The following is a 25453-nucleotide window of genomic DNA, read 5'->3' as shown; positions in this document are numbered from 1 at the left end:
AAACATCATGTCATACACAAACACAAAACCTGTAAATTTTAAGTTCTAGGAATCGTAATCCCTTCAGCAATCTAAAATCTTATTCCTGAGCTTATTTCATATGCAGAAATTAGATCAATTTATTAATGTCTGCTTTAGTGTCCTAATGAAGTCAATCTTTTTTTTCCTTCCCAATTTTTTCCCCCTCCTCTCTCTTACATCCAAGGCTTAGGTATGGTTAATTTGCTTCCCTTTAAATTCATTACCAGTGAAGACATCCAAAAAGTACACTAACTTTACTCACCTCTATGGAGGAAGATAGCTCTCCTTGGGCTGAGAAGTGCGAACTGAAGAATTGGTAAGAACTGCTGGAAAAGTCCTCTCACTAACAACTCCATTTAGTGAAACCAGATGTCTCAGCAGCCAACCAGTGCAGACAATTAAGAAATTTTCTACTGTTTTTACAGGGCAAGAAATCTCTCTCTGGCCAATAAAATACCCAAATATGCATCATCAGAGTAAGTCTTTATTTGTGGCTCCAGTGTATTAGTTTCTCCCACTCTATTAGGGCTTCTAGGTTCCCGTCCCAGCTGAGATTTTTGAGTTGATCATACAAGTATTTGTTTTGCTGGCAGATCTAAGGTTGATCTAAGCCTTTAGGACAACATAGTAAGGATTTGCAAGAGTCAAAACTTCTCATGCAATGAGCTTTTGCCAAACGAAGGCTGTGCAAATTTCACTAACGCTACCATAGTGGGCTACTCCTGGGGCTCTCTTTGCACTGCTCTCTGCAGACAGTGCAGCTGACAGCACAAGCCCTTAAAAATGCAATACCTTTTTGTGGGTGTTTCTTCTTCCTGCCTGAACATAGCAGTCATGACTTCCTCATGCCTTTACTTATTGCAAAGCAAAATCGTGCAGCAGAAACTGCAAAGCCTATGAATCCACTGGAGCCTCAGCACCGATCCTTCAGCACATTCTAACTAAGCACCAGAACATCTCCTGCACAGGCAGTGGCACCACTGCCAACGGAGCTGGCCACAGAACCTGCAGAGGGCAGTTCCTGCTCTCTTTTGCTGACCCCAGCAATAGCCCTGCTAGCATAAAGCTCTAGAGCCCGTTACAGTCCCCAGCAACCAGTTCCTACACTCCAGAGTGCCTAAGGTTGATCTGATACGCAGATCCCCAGCATGTCAGGGCATTTTCCAGAAACTGCACGTGAATGAGAATAGCAACTCGAACAAGCAGTTCAACATTACTTTGCTTTTCTATGTGCACAATCCTTGCCTATGCAGCATAGTTTTCATGAAGACGCCTCCTGCCAGTTTTAATTGCAAAACAATCATGTTCAGCAGTTGAGTCACTCTTAAATAGTATAAATAATCTACTCTAGGACACTTTTGTATTTCAAAGAGGGGCAATTAATTTCAAGGAGACTGAATTTTGCAAATTACTATCAAACTTCCCTGGAAGGTTAACAAAAAGACACAAGGACAGCCACACATAATTAGCTCTGTTTAATGGAACAACACAAAGATCAGGGCAGCACAGCACCTCAAAAATGCTTCCTGAGGCATGTGGCAGAACAGGGAGCAAGGCATCAGTCACACATGGGCAACCCCCTGCTGCAGCGCTGCCTTCCCAGCCAGTCTCAGAGGGTGAGGTGAGGTGGGAGCCTTTGCTAGGGGACTGGACTCCTCTGCCAGGGAATTGATCCGTGTGGATCACTGTCTGCAGAACCAGCTCTTACATCCCTCCTGCCAAAGCTCTTGCTTTCCTCAAGCGGATCAGAAAGCCGACACTTCTCCAAGTGGACAAGCAGAGAAGGCTTTATCTCCCCTACAGCCAAGATACCCTTCACATCTCCTTTTGGTTCCCCCCCCCTCCATTTCTGCCAGCCCTTCAGCAGCTCCGACAGGAGAAAGTAGCTCAGCTGCTGGGGACAGCGCCGGTCCTCGTGAGTGAGGTGGCTGCCTTGGGACTGCCCTGGCCTCCCTTCACTGCCAGGTGGGCATCAGACAGGGCAGAGAGAGCCCACAGCTCCTTTCTGCCCAGACAAGGCAAGGTGGATTGTGCTAAATGTGGTACCGAGACCAGAATAACCTGATGGTTAATGAGACCTTTTCTCCGCTCACACCCATTTCTGAGAGAAGGAGCTTGAATTCAGGGCTAATAAAACTATTGTGTTTAAGACACTTCAAAGCAAAGCTGCTGTTAGTTTTTGTTCATTCTCAACCTGCTTTAGTGCAAAAAGAAGGCAAAAAGAGCAGTGTTGCCATGAAAAAAATATATGTATATAAATATATATATGTATATATATAAAGAGAGAGAGTTTTATTGAATTAGAAAATGGAGTTTTCTTCAAACTGTCTTTACACAACACATGTAAGAACTACAGCATCACTTGTATAAACATATCAAAAGGTACAAATATAAAAACAGTATTTTGGCTCAGTCAAATAACTTCCCACCAAAGATAGTGATACCAAGTAGCAGTTTTTCATACCACAATCCATTTAAGTCAGAAAAAAAAAAACAGGTGGCCCAAGTTGCTGAAATTCTGTTAGCCTCCATATTGCAAACTGTCTTGATGGAAATGCAAACTATGCAAACTAGAGTATCATACCTTAGTCCTCAGAGTACAAATATGGTACTTCCAGTGTCTAATCTTCACATTTGAAATAGGGATCTTCTTACAAAATAGTTGAGACTAAATTGTACAGCTTCTGTCCCTCACTAAACTGTTTTATCAATTTCATCTAACTGTGAGCTGCAACAATTAGTTCATTAGGCCTGCTCAGATGCATCTCAGTTACCAAAAGTTCTTTCACTCTACAGTAGACTGTCACCAAACACACACCATATTGAAAAGCAGATTCTGTGCAACAGCCAAGTCAATGTGGCACTTTATAACCAGTAGTGTTCCTCCCTTAACACTTCTGTCTTAAACTGAACAAAACATACAATGAGAAGATAAACATACGCATTGGTCTATACATAAACAACATTCAGCAATAAAGCATTCCACACAGTTTGAAATTAATCTTTGACATTTCAAATGCATTTTTTTACCCTATACTCTGAATTGAAGAGATTCTTATTCCATTCTGGCAAAAAATAAACTTTAATAGCTGCTTATAGAGTTGCAAAGTCTGGTAGTAGAAAAATTTAGGAATAAGCAGCTGTTGGGAACTTTTACTTTCTGGCCGGTTTTCAGTTTACCAAGGGAATGGATTGAACGGTATCTAGCATGTCCATGTAGCCCTGTTTCTCACAATAGGACATGGGATGAACAGCAGCAGAAAAAGACTGATGAGGCCAAAAGACCTTTTCAGGAAGGCTGGATTTCTTGCCAACAGAGGCACAAAACATAAAAGGCATCAGCTGTCAGAGGCAGTTTCAAGTTTCCAGCATACACTCAGGTAATCAAATAACTTCAGGTGGGAGAGGAAGCTATTTCCACTGCTTTTGTTACCCATCAGGCAGAACACAAAGGTCAGGTGAGTCAGATGATTCACTGGACAATTTTTCTGGGATAGTACCTCACATTATCCATTTCTTTTTGCTTAGGATGGAGGTATAAAAAGGTAAACACTTGAGGCATGAGAGAAGTAAAAGTCAACTCTGCCATGTCAAAAAGAAGGAAGCAGTCTTTAAAGACTAGAAGAATTTTGAAGGATGCAGAACACCTTTTTTTTCAGATCAAGAAACGGAAATATCAAAAGACCAACTCAAAAAAGTTGGCCTAATGCTGTACAAGCAACAGCCTTCCAGGACTGCTTGGAAAATGATGCAGTCTGACACAGCAGTAAGTTGGTTGTTCCAGACTAAGGGAACTGTACGGGAAAAGATACGCTGGAATTGGAGAGGGAGAACAAAAGATGCTGCAAGGCAGAAGCTGACAGGATGTGAATGCAAACAGTAATTCAGTGGCAAGCATTGATTAAAGGCATATCTAAAACTTTGGGTGTGGGAAGCTGATATCTCTTGTGCTGCAAGTGAGGCACAACAATCTGCTGGGAAGTCTCCTCTTGAACGTCTGTACTAGGGCACATACAAGGTACTAGAACAAACAATCTCAAAGGAGTTAGTGTACACAGCTGCAGAGTTTTGTTGTTTAAAAGCTAAATTACGTTTAGTCTAGGGAAAAGCTAGAGCTGTAAAGAATCTATTACTGTGACATGTATCAAGAAAAGTCTCCACAGATCTCTGTCTTACCCTATCTGCATATTTTTCAACTAGTACACAAGCAAGATTTCACTTTAAATGTACTAAGTAACCATTTGGCTTTTTCCTAACAATTAGCAGAGCTATTATGTTTCCTCCCTAGAAATACATTACCAAATCAAAAGGCTATTTCTTTTTATAAACAAACCATCGGCAAAAATCACTAGCAGCAAAAACAAGTCAATGCCCATATATATTAGTTACAACCAGCATTCTGTTTTCAGGTTAGCATACAATTCAGCAGACTTTGAAATGTGCTAGTATTATTCAGAACAGCTACATATGCCTTGTACTCCAAATATGCAGAGTGTAACAGTCAAATCTTGAAGCTCTCCTATACAAATTGATCCCATAACTTAAAAATGTAAACTATTAAGCAGAGACTGAAAAGCACAGGCAATTTAGCTTTCCACATCTCCTCCTGTAAAATCCAGAGCTATAAACATGGCTTTAAACATATTTGCTGATTTCCTAAAATCAAATCAAATCAAATCAATCCCCTAAATCCATCATTGCAAACTACATCACTGTCAATACACAGATCAAGCATAAGTTCATAGTTAACAAAAGTGTAAGATTCAACATGCACAGTGAATTTTAACAACTTCCTCTTCCAAACAGCTATCCCAAACAATGACAGAAGTTGTGACTTCAGTCTGAATTCTTTCTGTCCCAGGCAAATCAGGTACAAAGTCACTTTAGAGTCCTGATACAATCAGGGAAGAGGGAGGTCGGGGTGGGGGGGAACAACAAAAACAAAGGGGTAAGCAGCTCCTGGGGACAATTCAGGCTAGCTCTGACTTCGAGGAGTACTGGGCAGCAACGCTATTTTAGTATTATTTTCTAAATGCATGTAAGCATGGCCCTATTGCTCCTTTCCTTCTCTCGTTACACTGCTGACCCCTCAGGGAGCCACATAAACTCACTGACCTGGGAGAAAACTTAGCCCAAGGAAAATAACACTTTCTGCCACATTAATCTCTTCAGTCAGCTTCCAGAGTCAACAAATGCTAGAGCCAATACCCCAGCTAGGACCAGGAGAGAAGACCTGCTCTCTTTCAGCAACTGCAACCGATGAGAACAGCTCAGCTGTGCAGTCTGTGCTCTGAAGCACCTTGGTTTGGTCCCTAAGGTGGGGAAAGAAAAACGAAGCTAACCATTCTGTACTGCCCTCTAGAGAATCTGTGTCATTAGCTCATTGTTCCATATGTGTAATAAGGACAAATATATAGAGCCACCTAACTGAAAAACAAACATCCTTTGGGGATTAGATCTTTATATCTCAGCACAACACTACACTGATATTTTTGTAATGTTTGAGTAAAACAAGTGAAAATCACACAATTCTTTAGAATGTAAAGGAGTCACAGATCAGGGAAGAGAGTTTACACTCAGGCTCAACAGCTCTTTTGCTGGGAGGTAGGACTTTCTCTTACCTTTACTCCTGGAGGATATCACAGTAATGCAGCAACATAGATGAATTTCTCTTTGAGCAAACTGAACAAAGCAGCAATTAATGAACTTTTAACAAACAAAAGTTTCATGTCACTTCATTTAAAAAAAGAGAAAAATATGTTTACTGGCATCACCCAAGTCACACACAATATCACAATTTGTATTAATATAATTTCCTTCATTTTCAACCTTTAATTGCTAAAAAGTTTTGGTTTTGAGAAGGGTGTTTTTTTTTTTTGTTTTTTTTTTTTTTTAACCTTTGCAATTTTATTACCAGAAATTTTTCACCAAAACACAGCACAATTCTTGGAAAAGTCCTTATGCACTTCTTGCATGGTTTTCATGCCATCACTGTGCTGCTGATAACATTTCAAGCTGTTCTGTTGATCTGACCAGAAGAAAGGATGATTCACGCTCATAGACAATGTTGTAGTACCTTTAATCCAGAAAGTTTGGATGACATTCTCTGTACAAACAGATACAAGTGGTCTCCAATGAACCCATCATCATTTATGTGAACTGCATAGTCATGAGGCGTCATTCTTCTGATGTAATTTGGGGAGAATTAAAGTCTTTTGGTAACAAATGCAATCCTGAGGATGATCCATTTTTTCTAGATGGCATGTGGTAACGCACTTGTTTCCAGAATCTGGTACTTGCTGAGTAAGAATTTTCCGAGAAGTCTCCTTTCCATCGGATAGCCCCATGCTTTTGCTTAATATATTTGATGGATTCTGGCATGTTTGCATAATCTTGTATTTTTTCAAGTTCAATCAGAATTACTTTGATGCCATCATGGATAAGAGCATTATACACAGCTAGCTGTTTTTCAGATGCATCTTCTAGGACACTGTAACAGGACGGTTCTGGTACTAAAACAATTATCACTCTTCTACTTTGGCGTATTTTTTCATCAGCAATGCTGACCACAGCTGTAGAGAGAAAAAAGGTCGTGCTGTATGTTTTTATTTGTTATTGTCATGTTGCAGCTGCTTCATTTATTGTTTGATATATGAGCCAAAATACTTTACTGCATAATTAGGGATGCGGTAAGTGCAAGCAAGCAGTTACAGTGGGTTAGCCAACAAGTGGCGATTTGGCTAATGCAACACAGTCTAACCGCATCAAACTGCATACCTATGGTTCTTGTTTTGCATAAACCGACAACAGTAACTAGCTATCTACTATTCATCTAGTTGACATTTCATTATCCCAGTAGGTGCAACTGCAAAAACCATCAAACAAGAAACAGGTTCCAAAAACCCTACACCTAGATAAACATTGGCTTAGGTAAAATCATGCTTTTTTTTCTTAAACAGCTTGTTCTAATATGCTTAACACATTTTCATTACATGCAAATTTCAAAGAAACACAGAATCTTCCCTTCAATGGCAGGGAAACACTAAGTATCACACAAAGTCCATGAGAACAGGCCATTACATCTTTCACGGTGCACTTCAGTAAGAAGCACTTCGGACTCTGTATCTGAGGGAGCCCTTCTCTGAATGAGTACCAACAGTCTTGAGATACATAGAAAGTGATCCAGACATAAATGACCTGATCTAAGCTTGTTCCTTACAAAAATTGCTTAAACTAAAACTTCTTTTCATGATCTATTTGTCAAATTTATTCTGTCTTTGTATTATCTTTTTGAAGTTGTAAGACTGAAAGATTCAGAAGGCTTTTCTCTGTACACCTCACAAATATCAGTCAGTGGGAAAAATTTTGCAATTTCAAGTGTTAGATGCTAAAAATTTAAGTTTTGTCTGCGACACAGACGAAACGCCCACTAGGATTTTCTTAAAACTCTTGCAAAACAATACTTTGTAAAGAACTTTCACTATAGACAAGTATCCCTCAATTCAGATGCTCTTTCCTGATAACATATTGTTACTTTGTATTCATTTTACTTCACCTGTAGTGTCTGAGCATCTGTTATCCCCTTTATTTCATTCCTCCACGTTCACTGTAATCCTCAGAGCAAATGAAAGTGAAAGAGAGGTGCTTTTGTCAAATAGCACCCGACAGCAACAAGCTCTTTTCACACCACTTACAAGATCCACTTTGCTGTCCTTCCTGCCATTAGTCATCATTCACAACTACTTCAACTCTTCTTCACCTAAGCATTGTTCCATTCCCAGATGTCTAGGTTAGCCAAATATTAACAAAAAAGAAAACAACAGCAAAACAAAAACCTCCAAACAAACAAACAAAAAAACTCCCATCTCACCACTTAAACAAAAAAACCTGGAAAAGCTAACTGATGACAAGGAAAAGGCTGAGACAAACAGGACTTCACAGGAGTACCCATTGCTGTATTCCTCATTCTCCAGAAAGGATAGGAAAATCATAGCTCATGCTGGACATATTTAATTTCCTATACTCAAGCTATATTTGCAGTTCACTTCTGCAGCCAGTGAGAAAACTCAAGTATCATATGCTTTCAGGTAGCTTACCTTCCCCTGGTAAATCGTCCCTCCCAAATATGAAGAGGTTATATCCACACTGTCTTTCCAAGACATCCGGTAGTATTTTCAGAGCAAAAATATCTGATGAAAACAAGCAGCTCACTCTGTTCTTTGGATACAGGACATAAGCATCATAGATCTTCCCATCCGAAACTAAAGAGTCAGCAATAGGAACAATATAAAAATGGATTCTGAAGACAAAAAAAAAAAAAATCCCTAAAGTCTACTTCTCCACATACATACTTAAAGCATTGCTTTGGGTCCTAATCTTACTATTATTTAAGTATATATAATTATATTGAGCCTGAATAACTGCAAAATCAGGCCTTGGAAATTCAGTATCCTGAACCTAAAAAGGCAAAAATAAAAAAGATTTGTAAATTAAGTAGGTTTGAGTATTCTTTACTCAACTCTAGTATCTGCAAAGTAGTCATTCCAGTAGGATAACACAATATTTAAAATTCAAAATACCTGGTAAGTCGTAAGTCATTTTTGTAGCTTGAAGTTTCAAAACACAACCACCACTTAGATGTGAAAACAAAAATCCAAATATCTAATATATTTCAAGAATATCAGAAGTATATTAAGTATTTGGAAGAAACTTTTCAGAAAGGCTTAATTCAAGAGACTTCACAGAAATCCAGCAGATACCTCTATACTTCTAATAGATGTTATCTGTCGTTCTAGCTGTGCACCTCCTTTCAGATATTCACGATGAACCATACGCCAGCATCCTGCTGTCACAGACAGCACACCTATCAATGTTACTGCAAATGCCAGGAGTTTACAGGAAGTAAAATAATCAGAAGTGTCCTCAAACAGGAAGAAGTAAAATTTGCTGTGCTTCTTCCATGCAATTCCATTTTATTACTGCTTTTTATAAGAATAGTAATTAAAGGAAATCTGAACAACTGCTGTCAGAACAGCCTGTGCATTGAAACCTCTGTAGTGAAACTTTAACAGAATGAATTATGCAGAAGTCAGGACTCAATATCAAGATTTCTAGCAAGTTGCTGACTCCTCTCTGTAGATGCACCGCTCATTTAAACTAATTCTAAACATCCTAAAAGTGTGTCATCTTTTGAAAAATCCCCCAAAGTACCAGTCACATTCCATCAGGTTAACTCAGCACTTTGTAAGGGAAGATAGAGGTAATCTATTCATTACCACACACAACACACTCTTAAAGTAAATATGTACTGCTACATAACATACCTCTTTCACCCAGGAAAGGATGGCAGGAGTTCCGATACCAAAGCACAATATCAATTTTGAAGAGCTTGTAGACAAAGAGAGTAAAAAACACTAAAAATACCAAAGAAACTCCTCCTCCAATTAAATAACCTTGAATATTTGGAGCTGCAATAGAAAGTGGTAAAAAAGGAGAAGGGGGAAAAAGTTATATATTGGAACTGAAAAAAAGAGGAATGTTAAAAACTGGTAGCTGTGTCCTCAAAAACTGTGTAGTCATTAAAGGATTCAAGAATGCAATGAATGAACAGGATTGAAGATTCTTCATACACGCTTTCAACAAATACTGTTAGTTGACAAGTCTACTTTTATTTTTCAGAGAAAAGATACCTTCGAAATGTGACAAATGCAGCTATTCTTCAGTCAAAACACAAAAATATTGATATTTTGTGTGATTCTAACTCTAGTGCAGGAGTAGAGTGAGAATTCTCATACAAAATTTGATCAATCAAAAAGTAAGAATGTCAGAGTTTGGGAAACAGCTTACTGACCATGATCCTCCAGCCTTCCATCATGTCTAACCTCTATGAAGACCTATCATTGATATTTTTTTAATGGAAATGTAGTTTTTAATTCATGTATATTAAAAGATTTCTGAAATTTAAATCCTACCCTGAAAAGGAAGACCTTAACTTATAGTATGCAAACATGTTTTTATTTATAGTCAAGACATGTAAAATGCTATAGCTCAGATCCATTTTCAATTAATGATTTGTTTATAATGTGGCCATAAAAAAGTAAATCTGAAAATGATTCTTGTCAAAGGATTGACTCAATTGACAAATCCATCTTTGTAGCTGAACAGACCAGAGAATCTTATGTAGCTAAACTTAAAAAACATGATAGTTATAAAATCTGGTGGTTTGCTTTTCTGTGCACCTCTTTCTAAATACAAACAATGAATTTCTTTGGTCTTGCATTTGAGTTTTTGAAACTCATTTTAAAGTTTACCTACTTTAAAGAAAGATTTCAGCCGAGCTGGCAACAAGCCTATCATCCTGTCTCCCAGCACAAGACTGGGGTATCCAACAAGTGGCAAGACATGCCCAACCAGGATGCATAAGCCTATCCGGGAGACAATAACGCAAGACATTTATCGGCAACGGAAACTCCATAACCTTCCCAAGCAATCTATGTTACTGCTTCATTATCGTTACTGTTAAGAGTCTAATCTAAACAACTTATTTTTCTCCTGGTAGTCTGAGCCTATTGCTTGTTACTGAAGGACAGGACAACCAGACGCACAAAAAAATGTTCATTTTCTTTAGGCACACTCTGTTCTGGACATATCTATGTCTTTTTTAGAGAATTTGCTATTCTCAGTGCCCTTCTACACACCTGGTATCTATGCCTGTTTTAGAGAATTTGCTATTCTCAGTGCCCTGCTACACACCTGGTTTCCTCTGACCCACAAGCTACTTGAAGTACAAGAATATAAAACAAGACTGTATGGGAAGATGCAGAACAATTTTGAGGAGACAGGTGACAGAAGCTAGCCAGGCCATTCTGTGGAAAAAGGAGCATCAACATGGTGTGTTGACCCACAACCATGGTCACTTGGCTGGTCCCAAGCCAGGGTGGTGCTACACCTGGGCTTTGAACCAAAATTAGAGATGAGCTCAGTAAGTGTACTGCGCACATTTATAGTACTTAAAAACCTCTTCTGGTGCCCCCCCCCCCACCCGACATTCCTCGCTCCAGACCAACAGTCAGTGGTGCCTGGGATTCCCCCGCACCTTTATTGCCTCCTTCGGAAACTTCTGGGGAATCACCTCTTAGAGGCAGAGGTAATAAACGCTCAGTATCGACCATAGTGTGCCTTGTGTTTGTCTGTCTGTCCCTGCTGGGGGTCGAGGCTGTGCCCCGTCTCACCCTCACAGAGGCACAGTGTTCCACTGAGGAATGTACTTACTTCACTTTGGTTTTGAGTGTTTCATTAACCTCTTCTAACATACCGAATGAGAGAACCTAAAGCAGGGTAAAAGTGCTATTTTGTTTCATTTTGACAATAATGGGAACATGACATAATCTCACTAAGAAAGGTCTTCAGTTGTATCACTCACTCAGCACGAAAGTACCTCATACTGTTTTAGCTGTGATAAGTCTGATGTCAGACTAATTCAGAAGTCATTGATCACCATTTTATCAAAACTGTGTACCTTACCTGGGCGTTCCAATTTGATGTATGCTGTAATTTGTCGAGAATCATATACAACATGACAAAAAAATTTATGAGCATAGTCCTTTACTTTTACTTTTGAAATGTTAAATTTTGTTCCAGATACAGCAAGTCCATGAGGCATCCCCTCTCTGTCATTAAAAAAAGAGTAAGAATGAAATGCTAGTAAAAAAGCTGAAATATCAATGCTTAATATAAGATAGACTTGTCTGTCTACAAATACAAGAACGTTCATTTTTAACTTCTGGAAATCTAAGAGGCTGGTGAAGCACAGATCAGTAATTATCAGCCCTTTGAAAAAAGGCTTCATGACTAGAGTTGACTGGGCATTTTCCAGATACATGATGTTTTTTTTGTTTTGTTTTTTTCCTGGAAGACTAATCAAACTATTAATAACCAGTAATAAAAATGTAAGCAGAGCCTCTTCCATGATTCCTTATACTGATGATGAAGCGGAGACCTTTGTAAGCTTACAGACAGACTCCTTGAGCTGACAATGTTTATAGTAGCCCACAGTCAATGGCATCAACCAGCTTAGAAAATAATGATGAAGGAGCTTCACGAGAGCTTGGTGACTGGTGCCTAATAAAGACAAACACAGTGATGATACCTTTATTTCCAGTATCTACTGCCACAAAAGGCTTGGGGCCTCTTGTGGCAGTATATCATATAATATAATATTCTGTTAAACATTATCTGGCTGTAAGATAGGTTTACAGGGATATGATGGAGAGGTAGTAGTTGAGAGGCGCCTACAAACTGACATTACGCTCTTTGACAATATAGCTTTATGCACTGACACACAAGGAGCAAAATTCATTTTGCAGAACATCCTGAAGAACCGGTTTCTGTTACATAAATAATTGCCAGTGACGTCTGTCACAGGATATGAAAGCAAACATAATTATTTTGCAACATGTTCACATTTATTCAAGTCAGTTTTACCTAGATCAGTTTTACCACTCTTGGCAGAATCCAGAATGTTGAACATGCCTACAGTGTGCTTTGCTACTAGCAAATGCTCACAAATTCAGTTGTTGGGAGTTTTTTTTTTTTTTTTTTTTTTTTGGAAATGATAATATTCCAACATTACTGCTACTTTGCAGATTCATTTCACTGATCCTAGATCACTCAAATTATTAATCCTACTTAGAGCTTTCACAGGATGCATTTTTGTATACCTCTACTTCTGGAGTGGGAAAACTAACAGGCAAGAAGATGATTAGAGATGGAGATCACCTCTAAACATCTAAAAATTTTAAGGGAGAATTGCTTTGAATTAAATATACATAGTGCTTTTCAGAAAGATGCAGTCAACAGCAGCACCAAGTTGGTTTCAGAAGAAGCTGCAGTTATAACAACTTCAAACATAGCTTCATAGAGTTGTATATATGACTTAACTGTTGAATTTGAAAAATTTTATGCCATAAAGAATAACGGACTTATTGGTGCCTTAGTGACCATAAGGTGGGGCTCCAACATTTATAAGTGAACATCAAATACGCAGATCTACAACAACAAAATCATCCACTCTAAAGGAGCTTAGGGATAAAGTATAACTAATATTGCTTTCCTGAGGGGAAAGTATTGACTAACTTTTCATACAGCTTGTTCCATCTGGACTTCTGAAAACATCTAGTACACCATCCTCCTGTCCTAGAGCGTCAAATTTGTTCAGGTTTGAGTATTTTATTCTTTATTACAGAATAAGTATAAAGAATCACAGAATGGTTGAGGTTGGAATTGAGCTCTGAAGACTATCTAGTCCAACCCTCCTGCTCAAGCAGGATCATAAAGAAAGCATTTCCTAAACCATAGTATATCTACAGTACCTTTTTGGAAACAGCAGCATGGTCCCATGTGCTAAATGTGCACAATCTCAGTTTGCCTCTGAGCTCCCAGCCCCCTTCTGGATGCCAGATACAGATGAATCAAAGATTCATTTTAAAAGCAATCTGCAAATTAACTCTCCAGCCATTTCACACAAAGATGACAGCACTTGGTGAAGACAGTAATGCTTCTGCATAAGTCTGAACTGATCATCTGAGAGTTTTCCCCTCTTCTTTGTTTTAAGGGTTATATTTAACAACAGTGGTTGACATAATGAGAAAGCAAAGAAAACAATACATCCACATTCTGCTATAGCATCAACCAGTTGTTGAGTAACAAAGAACTCCTGCTCTCTTGAAATAAATTGCTTTTTTTCTCCCTAGTTTGTGTTTAGCTTTTATCTTTGAACAATCTATCCCTCCCACACTAATGACAGAGACTAGGCTTTGATCTATAATAAAAATGATTGCATAAAATAAATGCAAAAAACCTTACAAAATGATATGTTTCATAACAGCATTCTAAAAATCTACACATGGTGGCTTCATTACATTTATATCAGATACATTAGTATCTATAACAAAATATTTCCATTTGTTAAAACCAAGTGATAAGAATACAATAATTTTGATGCAGATGTTTAAATAGTTTTTCAATGACTACTGACATTGACTACTAGTCAACTTTATAGTCGATTCACTGCTTGACCTTGAAATACACTTACAATTCAAAGTATAAGAATACTTACTCATAAAACTGCTCTTTGTAGGTGCTATCAAAGCTATCAACATCCTCATCATTAACCTTCCAGAATGGAATTAAGCCATTTATGCCACTTGATATATTACATTCCATGACTAAAGGGGAACCTAAAAAACATTAAAATTTAACAATTAACAGTCTTGTAACAGAGGCAGAATTAGGTGACTGGGGAACAGTTGGGAAAAGGAGGAAAGAAGGAAAAAACCCACTTACCTTACGAAAAGCAGAGTCCTTAAAATTCATCTATTTGTACTCCACACTTGGGAGGCTCAATTCAGTTGCCAACAAATAATGTTTAGTGCTGTTTGGGATGTCCTGGTTACTCTAGCTTTTCAGATCTGGAGTCCTATCTGCCAGTTCTCCATATAGATGTCTTAGATGCATTATGCAGGTAACTCATTTCAGCCCTGGAGGTCTATCAGTATAGTCAGTGGAGTCTGGAGTTCAGTTGATAAGGTCCAGGTGTCAATTACAGTGTGAGTTGACTACCACAGAACTGAACTCCAATACTCTAGCTCACATGTAGGCAGGAACATTTAGACACTTACATATAAAGTGGAGTCTCTATTGATGACAGCCTCTATGATGAGCTGAGGCCCCTAACTCGCATGCAGATACCCACATTTAGATACCTACACTCCACAGCTGAATCCCACTCTTAATGAATATGCATTTCTTTACTCCACATCAGAGTCTTTTGGCCAACACTGTCCACCGGGATGGCTTCTGAGCAGCTCCACACTCTGCTCCTACAGCAAGCTCATCTGTTACTCAGCTCCACGGGCACAAACAGTACAGATCTTACAGAAGGCGTCAGCAGCAAACAAGAAAGCCAAGTTGCAGAATTTATTTATTGCCAGTGTTCCTTACAGAGCTCCATTTACAGGAAGGTAAGCAGCTTTCTTAGAGTCCTGTCCTTTACCCATGGAAGTTATGATTTAATAGGAGAAGGTGGGCTCTCTGTTCACCTATGTAAAGGTCTCAGTGTTTCTTTCAATAGAATCATATCAGATCTAGATGCTTCCACCAGGGGTAGTCTCTATCAAAAGTACGAAATAAACCCTTAGCTCACTTGCAAAGTAGTTACTTGAATGTATACATTTCACACAGGAACCACAGATGCTCCTCAGTCTCTTCTCCCATAGCCTTCTGCTTCAGTATTATGTTTTTCTAAAGAATGGTTTGGAGTTTGAAGACAGGCCTATTACTTCCACACTTTCATGTAGATATTAAGAGTTTTTTTGCACACTCTTCTGTCATTTCTCATTCAACAAATGTTTCCATGTTCTGCCCTACAACTAGGCATTTAGGAGAAGCAAAAATTTTTCTCCAGCACCCCATTAAATGTACCAGACAGAAAATACTACTCCTATATGAATAGCAGTGTTGTGTGGTTTTTGGTGGGTGGTGCTGTTTGTTTGTTCTTGCTTTACTTGCTTTGAAGGGGTCCCCTTGTGGTAAGGAATCATTTTTCTATTTTCGTTACTCAGTAGCCAAAAAAAAAAAAAAAACACCCATTCTGTGAGTGAAGGCCTAGTGCCTTTAATTTCACATGTAACTGCTTTCTTATCATCAGGAGGGCAATCAAAGCCACAGTGGTTCACATTAGCTGGTCTTAGGCAGCCAGTAATACACTGGCAACTTTTAATAATAGTGTACAAGATATAGTGGAACAAATGCTCATCTAAAATGAGTAGTCTAAACAAGTGGTCCCACAACAGGTCTTAATACAGGCCAAGTATCACAGCCCCTGGGCTGGTAATTGTTTGAGTCTCCATTCTCTCAACAAGTACTATCAAAGGATTGAAAAAATCCTAAAGGATATACCTTTAAGAAATAAAAGGGCCTTTGAATTGAAAGGTCAGATTCCTTCTGAGTACAGCTTGCACTGGTAAGAATTTCTCCAATTAAATGGGAACTTACGATTGATTATCATTAAGAATTTGGGAGAAGATTTACAGAATAGTTTAATGGGAGGGAGGGACATGGAAGTCCTACTGTAACATTACTTCATTTTTTCCAGTTACAATTGCTATGCATAAAGCCTAGGAAACAGGTTGTGTGAGGTTAAAAAAAAAAAAAAAAAGACTGTAGTAAGTCTTCCAACTTCAGTCTAAGACCAATAAGTTTCCTTTTAGTGGGAGACCAAATAGAGTTTTTCAGCAATGTAATTCTAATGAAGTCAGAGAAGCTGCAATTACTAGCAGAGAGCAACAATGCTCAACAGCAATTTCTGAGTATTTCCAACAGAACTAAATGAGTATCTGAAGGCTGCAGGACTATAAGACTATGAAATAACACTGTGTGCATCAGATCCTGAATTTTCTCTTTCAGATACACTTTTCTGTTTAAAACAAAGCATTCTGGACTTTGGAGGAACATAATTTCTATTACAGTTCATTCACTGTTTCGGTCAAATTTTATTCATCCTTACCAGAATCTGGCAGCTTCAGAATAAAGGAAGAGGAGAAACTACTGAACTGGTCAACTGGCAACTATCAATACGTATATATGTAACTATATTACTACAAATACTGAGGATATGTCAAGACATGGGTCCTGGGACAAAGGACAGATGGCAAGAATCAGAAGATAAATGCATCCCACCTAACACTGATGGCCAAGAGACTCCCATCTCAGGCATAGTTTTATCCCTGCAAATTACTTACGGGAATTGTGTTCTACCATCTGTCTCCCAGCTATCCTCAGTCCACATACCTGCCTCCCAATCTTGCTGAGGTCAGTGGAACTGTCAGCATTCAACTTCAGAAAGACCGGGAGCTCAGCTTGTCTACTAAATATTAATGATCTCTTAAAGAGTCACTACTTACCAAGATCCACTTCAATTGTGTTATTCTTTGGATAAATAAACTCTGGTCTCACTTGTGGTGGGCTTTCTAACAGAAACAAAGAGAAAAACAAAATCTTCAGGTATTGAATATTCCACAGTTTATTCCACCTCATAGTTTTACAATAGTTTTGTTTTACTGCTTGATAATATTGTAGTACCATATTTACTATCAGTTTTAAATTTCTAATAGAAAAATATCTAATGATATTTGCTGTATTCTCTACAAATTATTTTAGCTTCCAAGTTGGCAGAAGCTACCATTTATCCCAGAAGGACTTTAGTGTCCCTCTCATTAATTAAATGTAGAATTAGAATTTTTACTTTAGATAGGTGGTACAAGAATGCCTGCTTGTCCAGTCTTATTTAAGTAGATGTTCACCTAGGAAAATCAACCTAGAAAGTTGATTTCTTTTTCTTATCCATCACTCTGATAAAGTTGAGATTTTGCTGTTGTTGTTACCTGCTCTTACGTTACTTTTTTTTTAATCAACTGCCAGTAAATTTGAGATTTTTTTTTTTTTTTAACTAACAAGACAGACACTTGACCTCCAGCCATCTTTTCTGAGAGGAAAAGGAATCACAATGATCAGAGTGACAAACAACAGTACTGGGAGAGTTTGGCAGTCAGCCCTGCATCCTGTCAAATACAGAAATGCACAACCAAGTGCCAACAGTCAACTAGTCCTTTCCATGTGAAGATTTACTGAAGATTAAAGGATTTATATAGCTTGCAACATCCCCTTTCCTATAAGCTGAGATTCTAGCCACCTTCCATAGCAAGTTGACTGACAAGGCCATGGGAAACAGTTTTGCTGTCATGGTCTCAGCATGTTCAAATTTTTCTTTTTGTTGTTGTGTTGTTGTTTATTTTAGTGGGTCCTAATTTGTTTTTGCAAAAAAGGTGCAATTTTATATGTTCCACTGACAGATATTCCCACTCTTTACCCCAGTAACTGCTACTTCCTACTAACTTTCATTCCTAACCCCATATTTCTCATTTCCCTTTCTCAATTCTTCCTCAATAGCACTGCTCAGCTAGGCAGCAACAAAAAAGTCAAATGCCAGTAACTACAGCTGGGAGGAGAGAAGGGAATCTATTGGCTGTTCAGCCAACTCTCCTTCCCACATCTCTCTAAGTTTGTAAAAGAAGAACATGTACTCAGCCATGTACCTGCCATCTCTCTTCTTGTGTTTTTTTGCAATCTCTCAGCAAAGAAAGATAAAAATGCAAAATACTCCTAAAGAATAGACCACTTCTGCCAGGAAATCCATCACTGTTGCTGGAAAGCAGTTCTGCCTGTACCTCCCTCCCAATTTAAAACAAACAAAATTGGTAAAAAGCACTAAAACAAAGCCAAAAAATCCTGTTAAGGATTGCTTTTATTTCTCTCGACTCCCTTTTCATCTGGAAATCCATGTAGAAGGATCAGAGAAAGTCTGAATACCCAGCTTCATTCAAACAGAAGTGGAATGCTTCCTAAAGGTAAGTGCACTCAAGTGTAATCTAAAAAAATTCAAATTTAATCCAAAGTGGGTGGCAGAAGAAATTCATGTTGCAACACGCATTACTGTATTTTAATTTTGGCATTCAGGACGAAATTAATTTAGAGAAGATTTGCAGTTATAATTTTACAGAGCAAAACGTGCAGTCTAGTAAACTGACATGCCAAGTAAGATTATGCTTGTATAGAAGTAACTACAGCAGCGCCAAAAAGAAAAGGAAAAACCCTAATGCACTCACCTTTAACTTCTAGACTGATGGTTCGTGAAACATTATACTGTTTTCCCATATATGTATATACCATACGGCATGTATAGTTTCCCTTGTCCTGTACAGTTACGTTGCGAACAAAGATAGCATTTTCACCCTCTGCCAAGACAAGTCGCTTGTCCTCTAGGAAGCCAGGCTTACATTCCTAAATGTATCAAAAATATCTATGATTCTGTGAAATTAATAACTATACTGATTATTAAAATACATGCCAAACAAATAGCCATTTTTTAAAAAACAAAGTGGAGGGTCTTATCCAATGGTCGCTATGCCCTAACATGAAGTCTGCTGATATCTTGCCATATTTGCACCTTTTGAAACACTACAACCAATCCTTTAAATTTTTATATGTTATATTTTAAGAGAAATGGTATCCATTATTTTACCACATTCACCTAGTGGTTTGCCAGTTATCTACCTCACCTGTACAAAAGGTTATTATTGCTATAGTAGAATTTAAGACAATGCACGCCTACATTTCCACTTCATTGGTATACATCAGAGCTACTGTAGCAGTGACCCATGCTGTTGGATACATTGCCATTTCAGCAGAAATAAAAATGCAAAGAAAAACTCCCTCCTCTTCTCTGACTTGAGAGTTTGGAATCATTTCACCTCAAAAAAGACGTACACCAGGTAGAGCATTGAGGATATCTCATATGCAATATACAGTAAATAATAATAACATAGGTAATATACAGTCTTGATTGCCCCTGATTAGAGGGAGTTGGGGCCTTTGATACAGGTGGCCTTTGATTAGGGTGGTCAAGCACCCTGTAAGTCAGTGCTAGGGAAAGGCCTATTTAAAAGCCAGGCCTAGAGCGCAGCAAAGAAAGGCAGCAGTTTGTGCAGGAAGGCATCTTTGTTTCCAGTGGAAGTGTGTCCACTTCCACAAACATGGTCATGACAAGCCACAGAGCACATTTGACTGTAGCTGTTGGAATTGCTGCATCAGCTGTGTCAGAGGCTTCAACCCAGACAGACCCTCTAACAGCAGATGCAGCTCTACAGGTCTCAGGCTGCAGGGAGTGCTGGGGGCCTCTCTAGAAGGCCTGGGCAGAAGTCAGCCCTTCTGCAGAAGGTGTGCTGTTGTTGATGAGTTATGTCCATAGGTAAAGGAGATGTGGGAGGAAGTCAGCAGACTGTGAAGCATCCATGAAAATGAGCAGAAGACAGACCGGGTGTTTTTGGAGACCATACTGCTCCAGGAGTCCCAGTCCTCCAAAGCAGTGGAGTCACTGGAGGGCTCTGTGCCAAGTGAAACAGTATATCACAACACTGCAGAAGGAGGCTGGAAACTGGTCGCTTCTTGTGGGAGTCCCAAAGACTTGCACTTGCAGTTCAAGAATGGTTTAGTGCCCTCTAGGATGAGGAGGAGCTGGGCATGGCTTCAAGGGGAGCAACTGGGCCAACAGACCCTGTGCCTTGTGGGAACACTCGGAAGAAGTGATGAGCGATTGGTGTAGGTGACTCCATGCTGCTGGGGACAGAGCACCTATCTGCCGACCTGACCTCTTGTCTAGAGAGGTTTGCTGCTTGCCAGGGTCTTGTATACAAGATGTCATCGAAAGACTGCCAAGGCTTTTCCACATGTCAGGCTACTACCCTCTGCTGCTCTTCCATCGGGGCACTAATGATAACCAAGGGCAAATTGGAAATGATCAAACAGAATTTCAGAGCTCTGGTCAAGGGGAGCCCAAGTCGGGGAGCCCAGGTCATTTTCTCCTCAGTCCCACCAGTGAGAGGGAAGTATGGGAGGCATAGATGGACTTTGCAAGCTAACAAATGGCTGCACTGCTGGTGTGGGCAACATGATTTTGGTTTCTATGATCATGGGACTCTGTATGAAAATCAGTAACTGATGGCGAGGCATGCGTGTCTTTGCTGACAGGTTGGCCAGCCTAGTAAAAAGGACTTTAAACTAGGAAAGATGGGGAAAAAAGGGAAAGCTACAAAGACAGGTTAGTTAACAAAACAAGGCTCAAGTCAGGAGGCCTCCAGCAGGTCCATGCAGCTGAGAATGTGCATACAAGACATGACGATGGAGGATCCATATGCGCCCCTCCTGGGAAACCTGTATGCACAATTACCTCTATTAAATGTCCGTACACCAGCGCATGCAGAATGAGGAATAAACAGGAGGAGCTGGAGATCTGTGTGCAGCCAAAGGGTCATGATCTCACTGGAATTACAGAAACATGGTGGGATAGGTCACGTGACTGGAATGTAATCATGGACAGCTACATGCTTTTTAGGAAAGACAGGCCAGGAAGGTAAGGTGGCAGAGTTGCTTTTTATGTGAAAGAGCAACTGGAATGTATTGAGCTCTGTCTAGGGGTGGATGAAGAGCAAGTCAAGAGCTTAAAAGTAAGGGTTAAAGGCCAGGCTAACATGGCTGACACTATTGTGGGTGTCTACTACAGGCCACCTGATCAGGAAAAGAAAGTCGATAAGGCAGCTTCTACAGACAGCTTAAAGAAACCTCACGAACAAAGGCTCTGGTTCTCATGGGGGACTTCAACCACCCTGATATCTACTGGAAGGACAACACAGCTAGGCATAAACAATCCAGGAGGCTCCTGCAGAGCACTGATGATAACTTTTTAACAAAGATAATGGAGGAGCCAATAAGGAGGAGCATCCTGCTGGACCCTGTACTAACCAACAAAGAAGGACTGGTTGGAGACATGAAGGTTGGGGGTAGCCTTGGCTGTAGTGACCATGAGATGGTGGAGTTCAGGATCCTTCAAGGAGGAAGTAAAACCATTAAGTAGGATCACAACCCTGGACTTCAGGAGAGTGGTCTTTGGCCTCTTCAGAGAAACTACTTGGAGGAATTTCACCGGTTATCATGGGTTAGGGTTCCCTAGAAGGAAGGGAGATCCCAGAGAGCTGGTTAATATTCAAACATCGCTTCCTCCAACCTCAAGAGCAGTGTATCCCAAGGAGAAAGTCCAGCAAAGTGGGCAGGAGACCTGTATGGAGGAGCAAGGAGCTCCTGGCAAAACTCAAACAGAAAGTATACAGAATGTGAAGGAGGGGATAGGTCACTTGGGAGGAATAAGAACGTTGTCAGAGACTGCAGGGATGCAAAGAGGAAGGCTAAGGCCCATCTGAAATTAAATCTGGCAATGGATGTCAAGGACAACAGGAAGGGTTTCTTCAAATAAATTAGTAGCAAAGAGAAGACTGGGGAATACGTGGGCCTGCTGCTGAATGGAGTGGATGCCCTGATAACGAAGGATACAGAGAAGGCAGAATTACTGAATGTCTTCTTCACTTCAGCCTTTACTGCTAAGGCCAGCTCTCAGGAATCCCAGAGCCTGGAGACAAGAAAGTCTGGAGAAAGGAAGATTTTCCTTTGGTCAAGGAGGATTGGGTTAGAGATCTTCTGGGCAACCTTGACATCCACGAATCCATGGGCCCTCATGGGATGCTCCCACAAGTGCTGTGGGAGCTGGTGGATGTTACTGCTAGGCCATTCTCCTTCATCTTTGAAAGCTCATGGAGAACTGGAGAGGTGCCTGAGGACTGGAAGAAAGCCAATGTCACTCCAGTCTTCAAGAAGGGGAAGAAGGAGGACCCAGGCAACTCTAGGCCAGTCAGCCTCACCTCCATCCCTGGAAAGGTAATGGAGCAGCTCATCCTGGATGTCATCTCTAAATACATGGAGGAAAAGAAGGTGATCAGGAGTAGCCAGCATGGCTTCACCAAGGGGAAATCCTGCTTAACCAGTCTGATAGCCTTCTATGAAGGAATGACTGGCTGGATAGAGGGAAGAGCGGTGAACGCAGTCTACCTTCAGCAAGGCTTTCTGTCTCCCATAACATGCTCAGGAAGTGCAGGCTAGATGAATGGACAGTGAGGTGGATTGAGAACTGGCTGAAAGGCAGAGCTCAGAGGGTTGTCATCTGTGGTGCAGGTGTAGTTGGAGGCCTGTAGCTAGTGGAGTTCCCCAGGGCTCAGTACTGTCTCGTCTTGTTCAACTTATTCATCAGTGACCTGGATGAAGGCACAGAGTGCCTCCTCAGCAAGTTTGCTGATGATACCAAACTGGGAGGAGTGGCTGACTCATCAGAAGACTGTGCTGCCATTCAAAGAGACCTGGACAGGCTGGAGAGTTGGGCAGAGAGGAACGTCCTGAGGTTCAACAAGGGCAAGTGCAGAGTCCTGCACCTAGGGAAAAATAACCCTATGCACCAGTACAGGCTGGGGGCTGACCTTGTGGAAAACAGCTCTGCGGAGAAGGATCTGGGAGTCCTGGTGGACAGCTGGTTGACCATGAGCCAGCAATGTCCCCTTGCAGCCCATGCCAGTGGTATGCTGGGTGCATTAGGAAGAGTGCTGCCAGCAGGTCGAGGAAGGTGATCCTGACCCTCTACTCAGCCCTGGGGAGGCCTCATCTCGAGTACTGTGTCCAGTTCTGGGCTCCCCAGTACGAGAGAGACATGGAGCTACTGGAGGGAGTGCAGCGCAGGGCAATTAAGATTACCAGAGGACTGGAACATCTCCCCTGTGAGGAAAGGCTGTGAGAGCTGGGTCTGTTGGGGGTAGTGTCAAGAGGATGGGGCCAGAGTCTTTCAGTGGTGTCATATGACAGGACAAGAGGCAACAGGCAAAAACTGAACCACAGGAAGTTCCGCCGGACCGTGAGGGGGAATTTCTTCCCTGTGAGAGTGACGGAGCACTGGCACAGGTTTCCCAGAGAGGTTGTAAAGTCTCCTCCTCTGGAGATATTCAAAACCCACCTGGACATGATCCTGTCTAACATGCTCTAGGTGACCCTAGAGCATGGGTTGGACTAGATGATCTCCAGAGGTCCAGCCTCAACCATTCTGTGACTCTGTGACTCAGGCCCACACAGATATCTAAAACCAGCATCAGAATGAAGAGTTGAACTACTTTAGAATTTTACATCATCATGGGCAAAACATACTTTTCCAAGCCTGCATAGTCTATAGAGTATTTTTCCAGAATCAGAGCAAGAGGCATAAGGATACTACATCATAATCTCCCGTAACATCATGTTATGTGAAATTGATATAGCTACGCAGAGCCTAGTGTTTAACAAAACTTACAAGTTTTTAAACTTACCAGCTAAATAATATAAAAAGAGGATAAAAGAAGTGGAACTGGATTATTTCATGAATCAACAAACTAAAGCAAGGTGCGATTACACATCTCTGACTGAAAGACTTCACAATCAAAATGGATACCTTGTTTCTTTAAAATATGCCTCTTAGAATTCTGTACATTTTCCCAATAATGTGCCGAGACAGATGCACCTTATACTGTAGAGAATAAGTCTCTCCTTCCAACAGTTGTTTTTCAGATTTACTGCATAACACATTTTAAATAGAACATTTTCTATCTTTTGTATCCCAAATATAGGTGCACAATACCTTGTACCAGTGTACTTCAGGCTCGTTATTGTCTTCATCTCTAAAATGTTCTAGATCAGGGCATATAATCTTTCCAGTATTTGTGCTCATCACTTTTTGTTCAAACTTCATTTTTTCATTAAAACATAAACCATTATCATTCTTAAAAACTGTTAGATTTATAGGTTTTTTGTTAGAGTGGTTAAGTCTCCTGTAATGAGAAAAGCAGATGACTCAAGTCATTAACAGTAAGGCCACTATTTTCAAAAAGCCATGAAGTCTAAGGAGAGCAGACTTCAGGACTTAGAGGAATGTCAGCACCTCCACAAGGTGCCTCTAATACTCCTGTTACAGCCTCTCTAGCTCTTTCACACCATTCTTAGCTCATCACTCTCTGCACCAGATCAAGAGAGTTGTGAATAGAGGTGGTATCAGCTTTGGAAGCATTAGAGGAGCAGTAGGCATGTCCCACAGTCGAAGGTCTATGGTACCCACAGCACCAGCCAAGCCTCTTCATTTTTTAGTGTTACATTTGCCAACACACAGAAGCTTGCAGTTACCCGAAACATAACCACACTAAAACAACTTCAGTCCCAAACACAAAGTGAACAAGTGAGGAAAACAGATTCATCTCCCTGATGACATTCCTTGAAGGGACACTTCAAGGAAAACAGATTGTAACTCTTCAAAGAGGAGAGACAAAGCTTTTGAATACAAGACGTACCATGGTGTAATGCCAATGTGAAACTACTTCAAACTGAGATCTCACAGGACACTAACAGGAATACCTGCAGTACACCAGGAGCTCTGCTGAACAGAAATGACACTAGAAACCAGAAGTCTAAGCAAGAGATAAAGGAACACTCTTTGTGAATTCTTGCTCATGCTCCATTTCTCAATGCTGTGCTAAGAGAGAACTTCTCAAAAGCCTGAACTCCATGTTTGACACTTCTAGTTACAACCTCTATACACTGCACCTTGGTAAGTAAGTTTTATAACTAAAGTTTAAGTGCCTGATACACAAAACATAGCCTATGGTTAATGCAAGAACTTTTATATGTTTTGCAGCATGCTGACATTATACAAGCTAGACTTAGAAAGATGTAAGGTGCCCAGGGAAAATAGGTCAAGGATAGAATAACTAGAAACAGATCAAGAATGACCAAACTTATATTTATTACTTAACTAGCCAGCTTTGAAGGGATTACATTTCTTCCAGTTTTAGATTCAATATTTACTCTGAAACAAGAAAGTGCAACAGCCTATGATCTCTGCATACACAGTAAGTTCTTACTGATC

General features: G+C 40.2%; 1 protein-coding gene across 4 annotated transcripts in view; it reads right to left on the bottom strand.

The window, feature by feature from the left end:
* Positions 1 to 2321: 2321 nt before the first annotated feature.
* LOC134154955 (interleukin-1 receptor type 1-like) overlaps positions 2322 to 25453 on the bottom strand; it is a 33415-nt gene continuing 10283 nt past the window's right edge. For all 4 annotated transcript variants that reach the window (XM_062601622.1, XM_062601623.1, XM_062601624.1 and 1 more), the window contains 8 exons: positions 24176 to 24365; positions 18744 to 18918; positions 16983 to 17048; positions 14138 to 14258; positions 11545 to 11690; positions 9345 to 9488; positions 8118 to 8282; positions 2322 to 6593 (listed from right to left, as the gene is read on the bottom strand). In XM_062601622.1, the coding sequence (XP_062457606.1) occupies positions 6199 to 6593; positions 8118 to 8282; positions 9345 to 9488; positions 11545 to 11690; positions 14138 to 14258; positions 16983 to 17048; positions 18744 to 18918; positions 24176 to 24365 (1402 nt within the window). In that variant the 3' untranslated portion in view covers positions 2322 to 6198. The remainder of the gene's footprint in view (positions 6594 to 8117; positions 8283 to 9344; positions 9489 to 11544; positions 11691 to 14137; positions 14259 to 16982; positions 17049 to 18743; positions 18919 to 24175; positions 24366 to 25453) is intronic.

This window comes from Rhea pennata, chromosome 1, assembly GCF_028389875.1.
Source record: "Rhea pennata isolate bPtePen1 chromosome 1, bPtePen1.pri, whole genome shotgun sequence".
Taxonomy (NCBI): Eukaryota; Metazoa; Chordata; class Aves; order Rheiformes; family Rheidae; genus Rhea; species Rhea pennata.
This window is presented reverse-complemented; position numbering and strand designations above follow the sequence as displayed.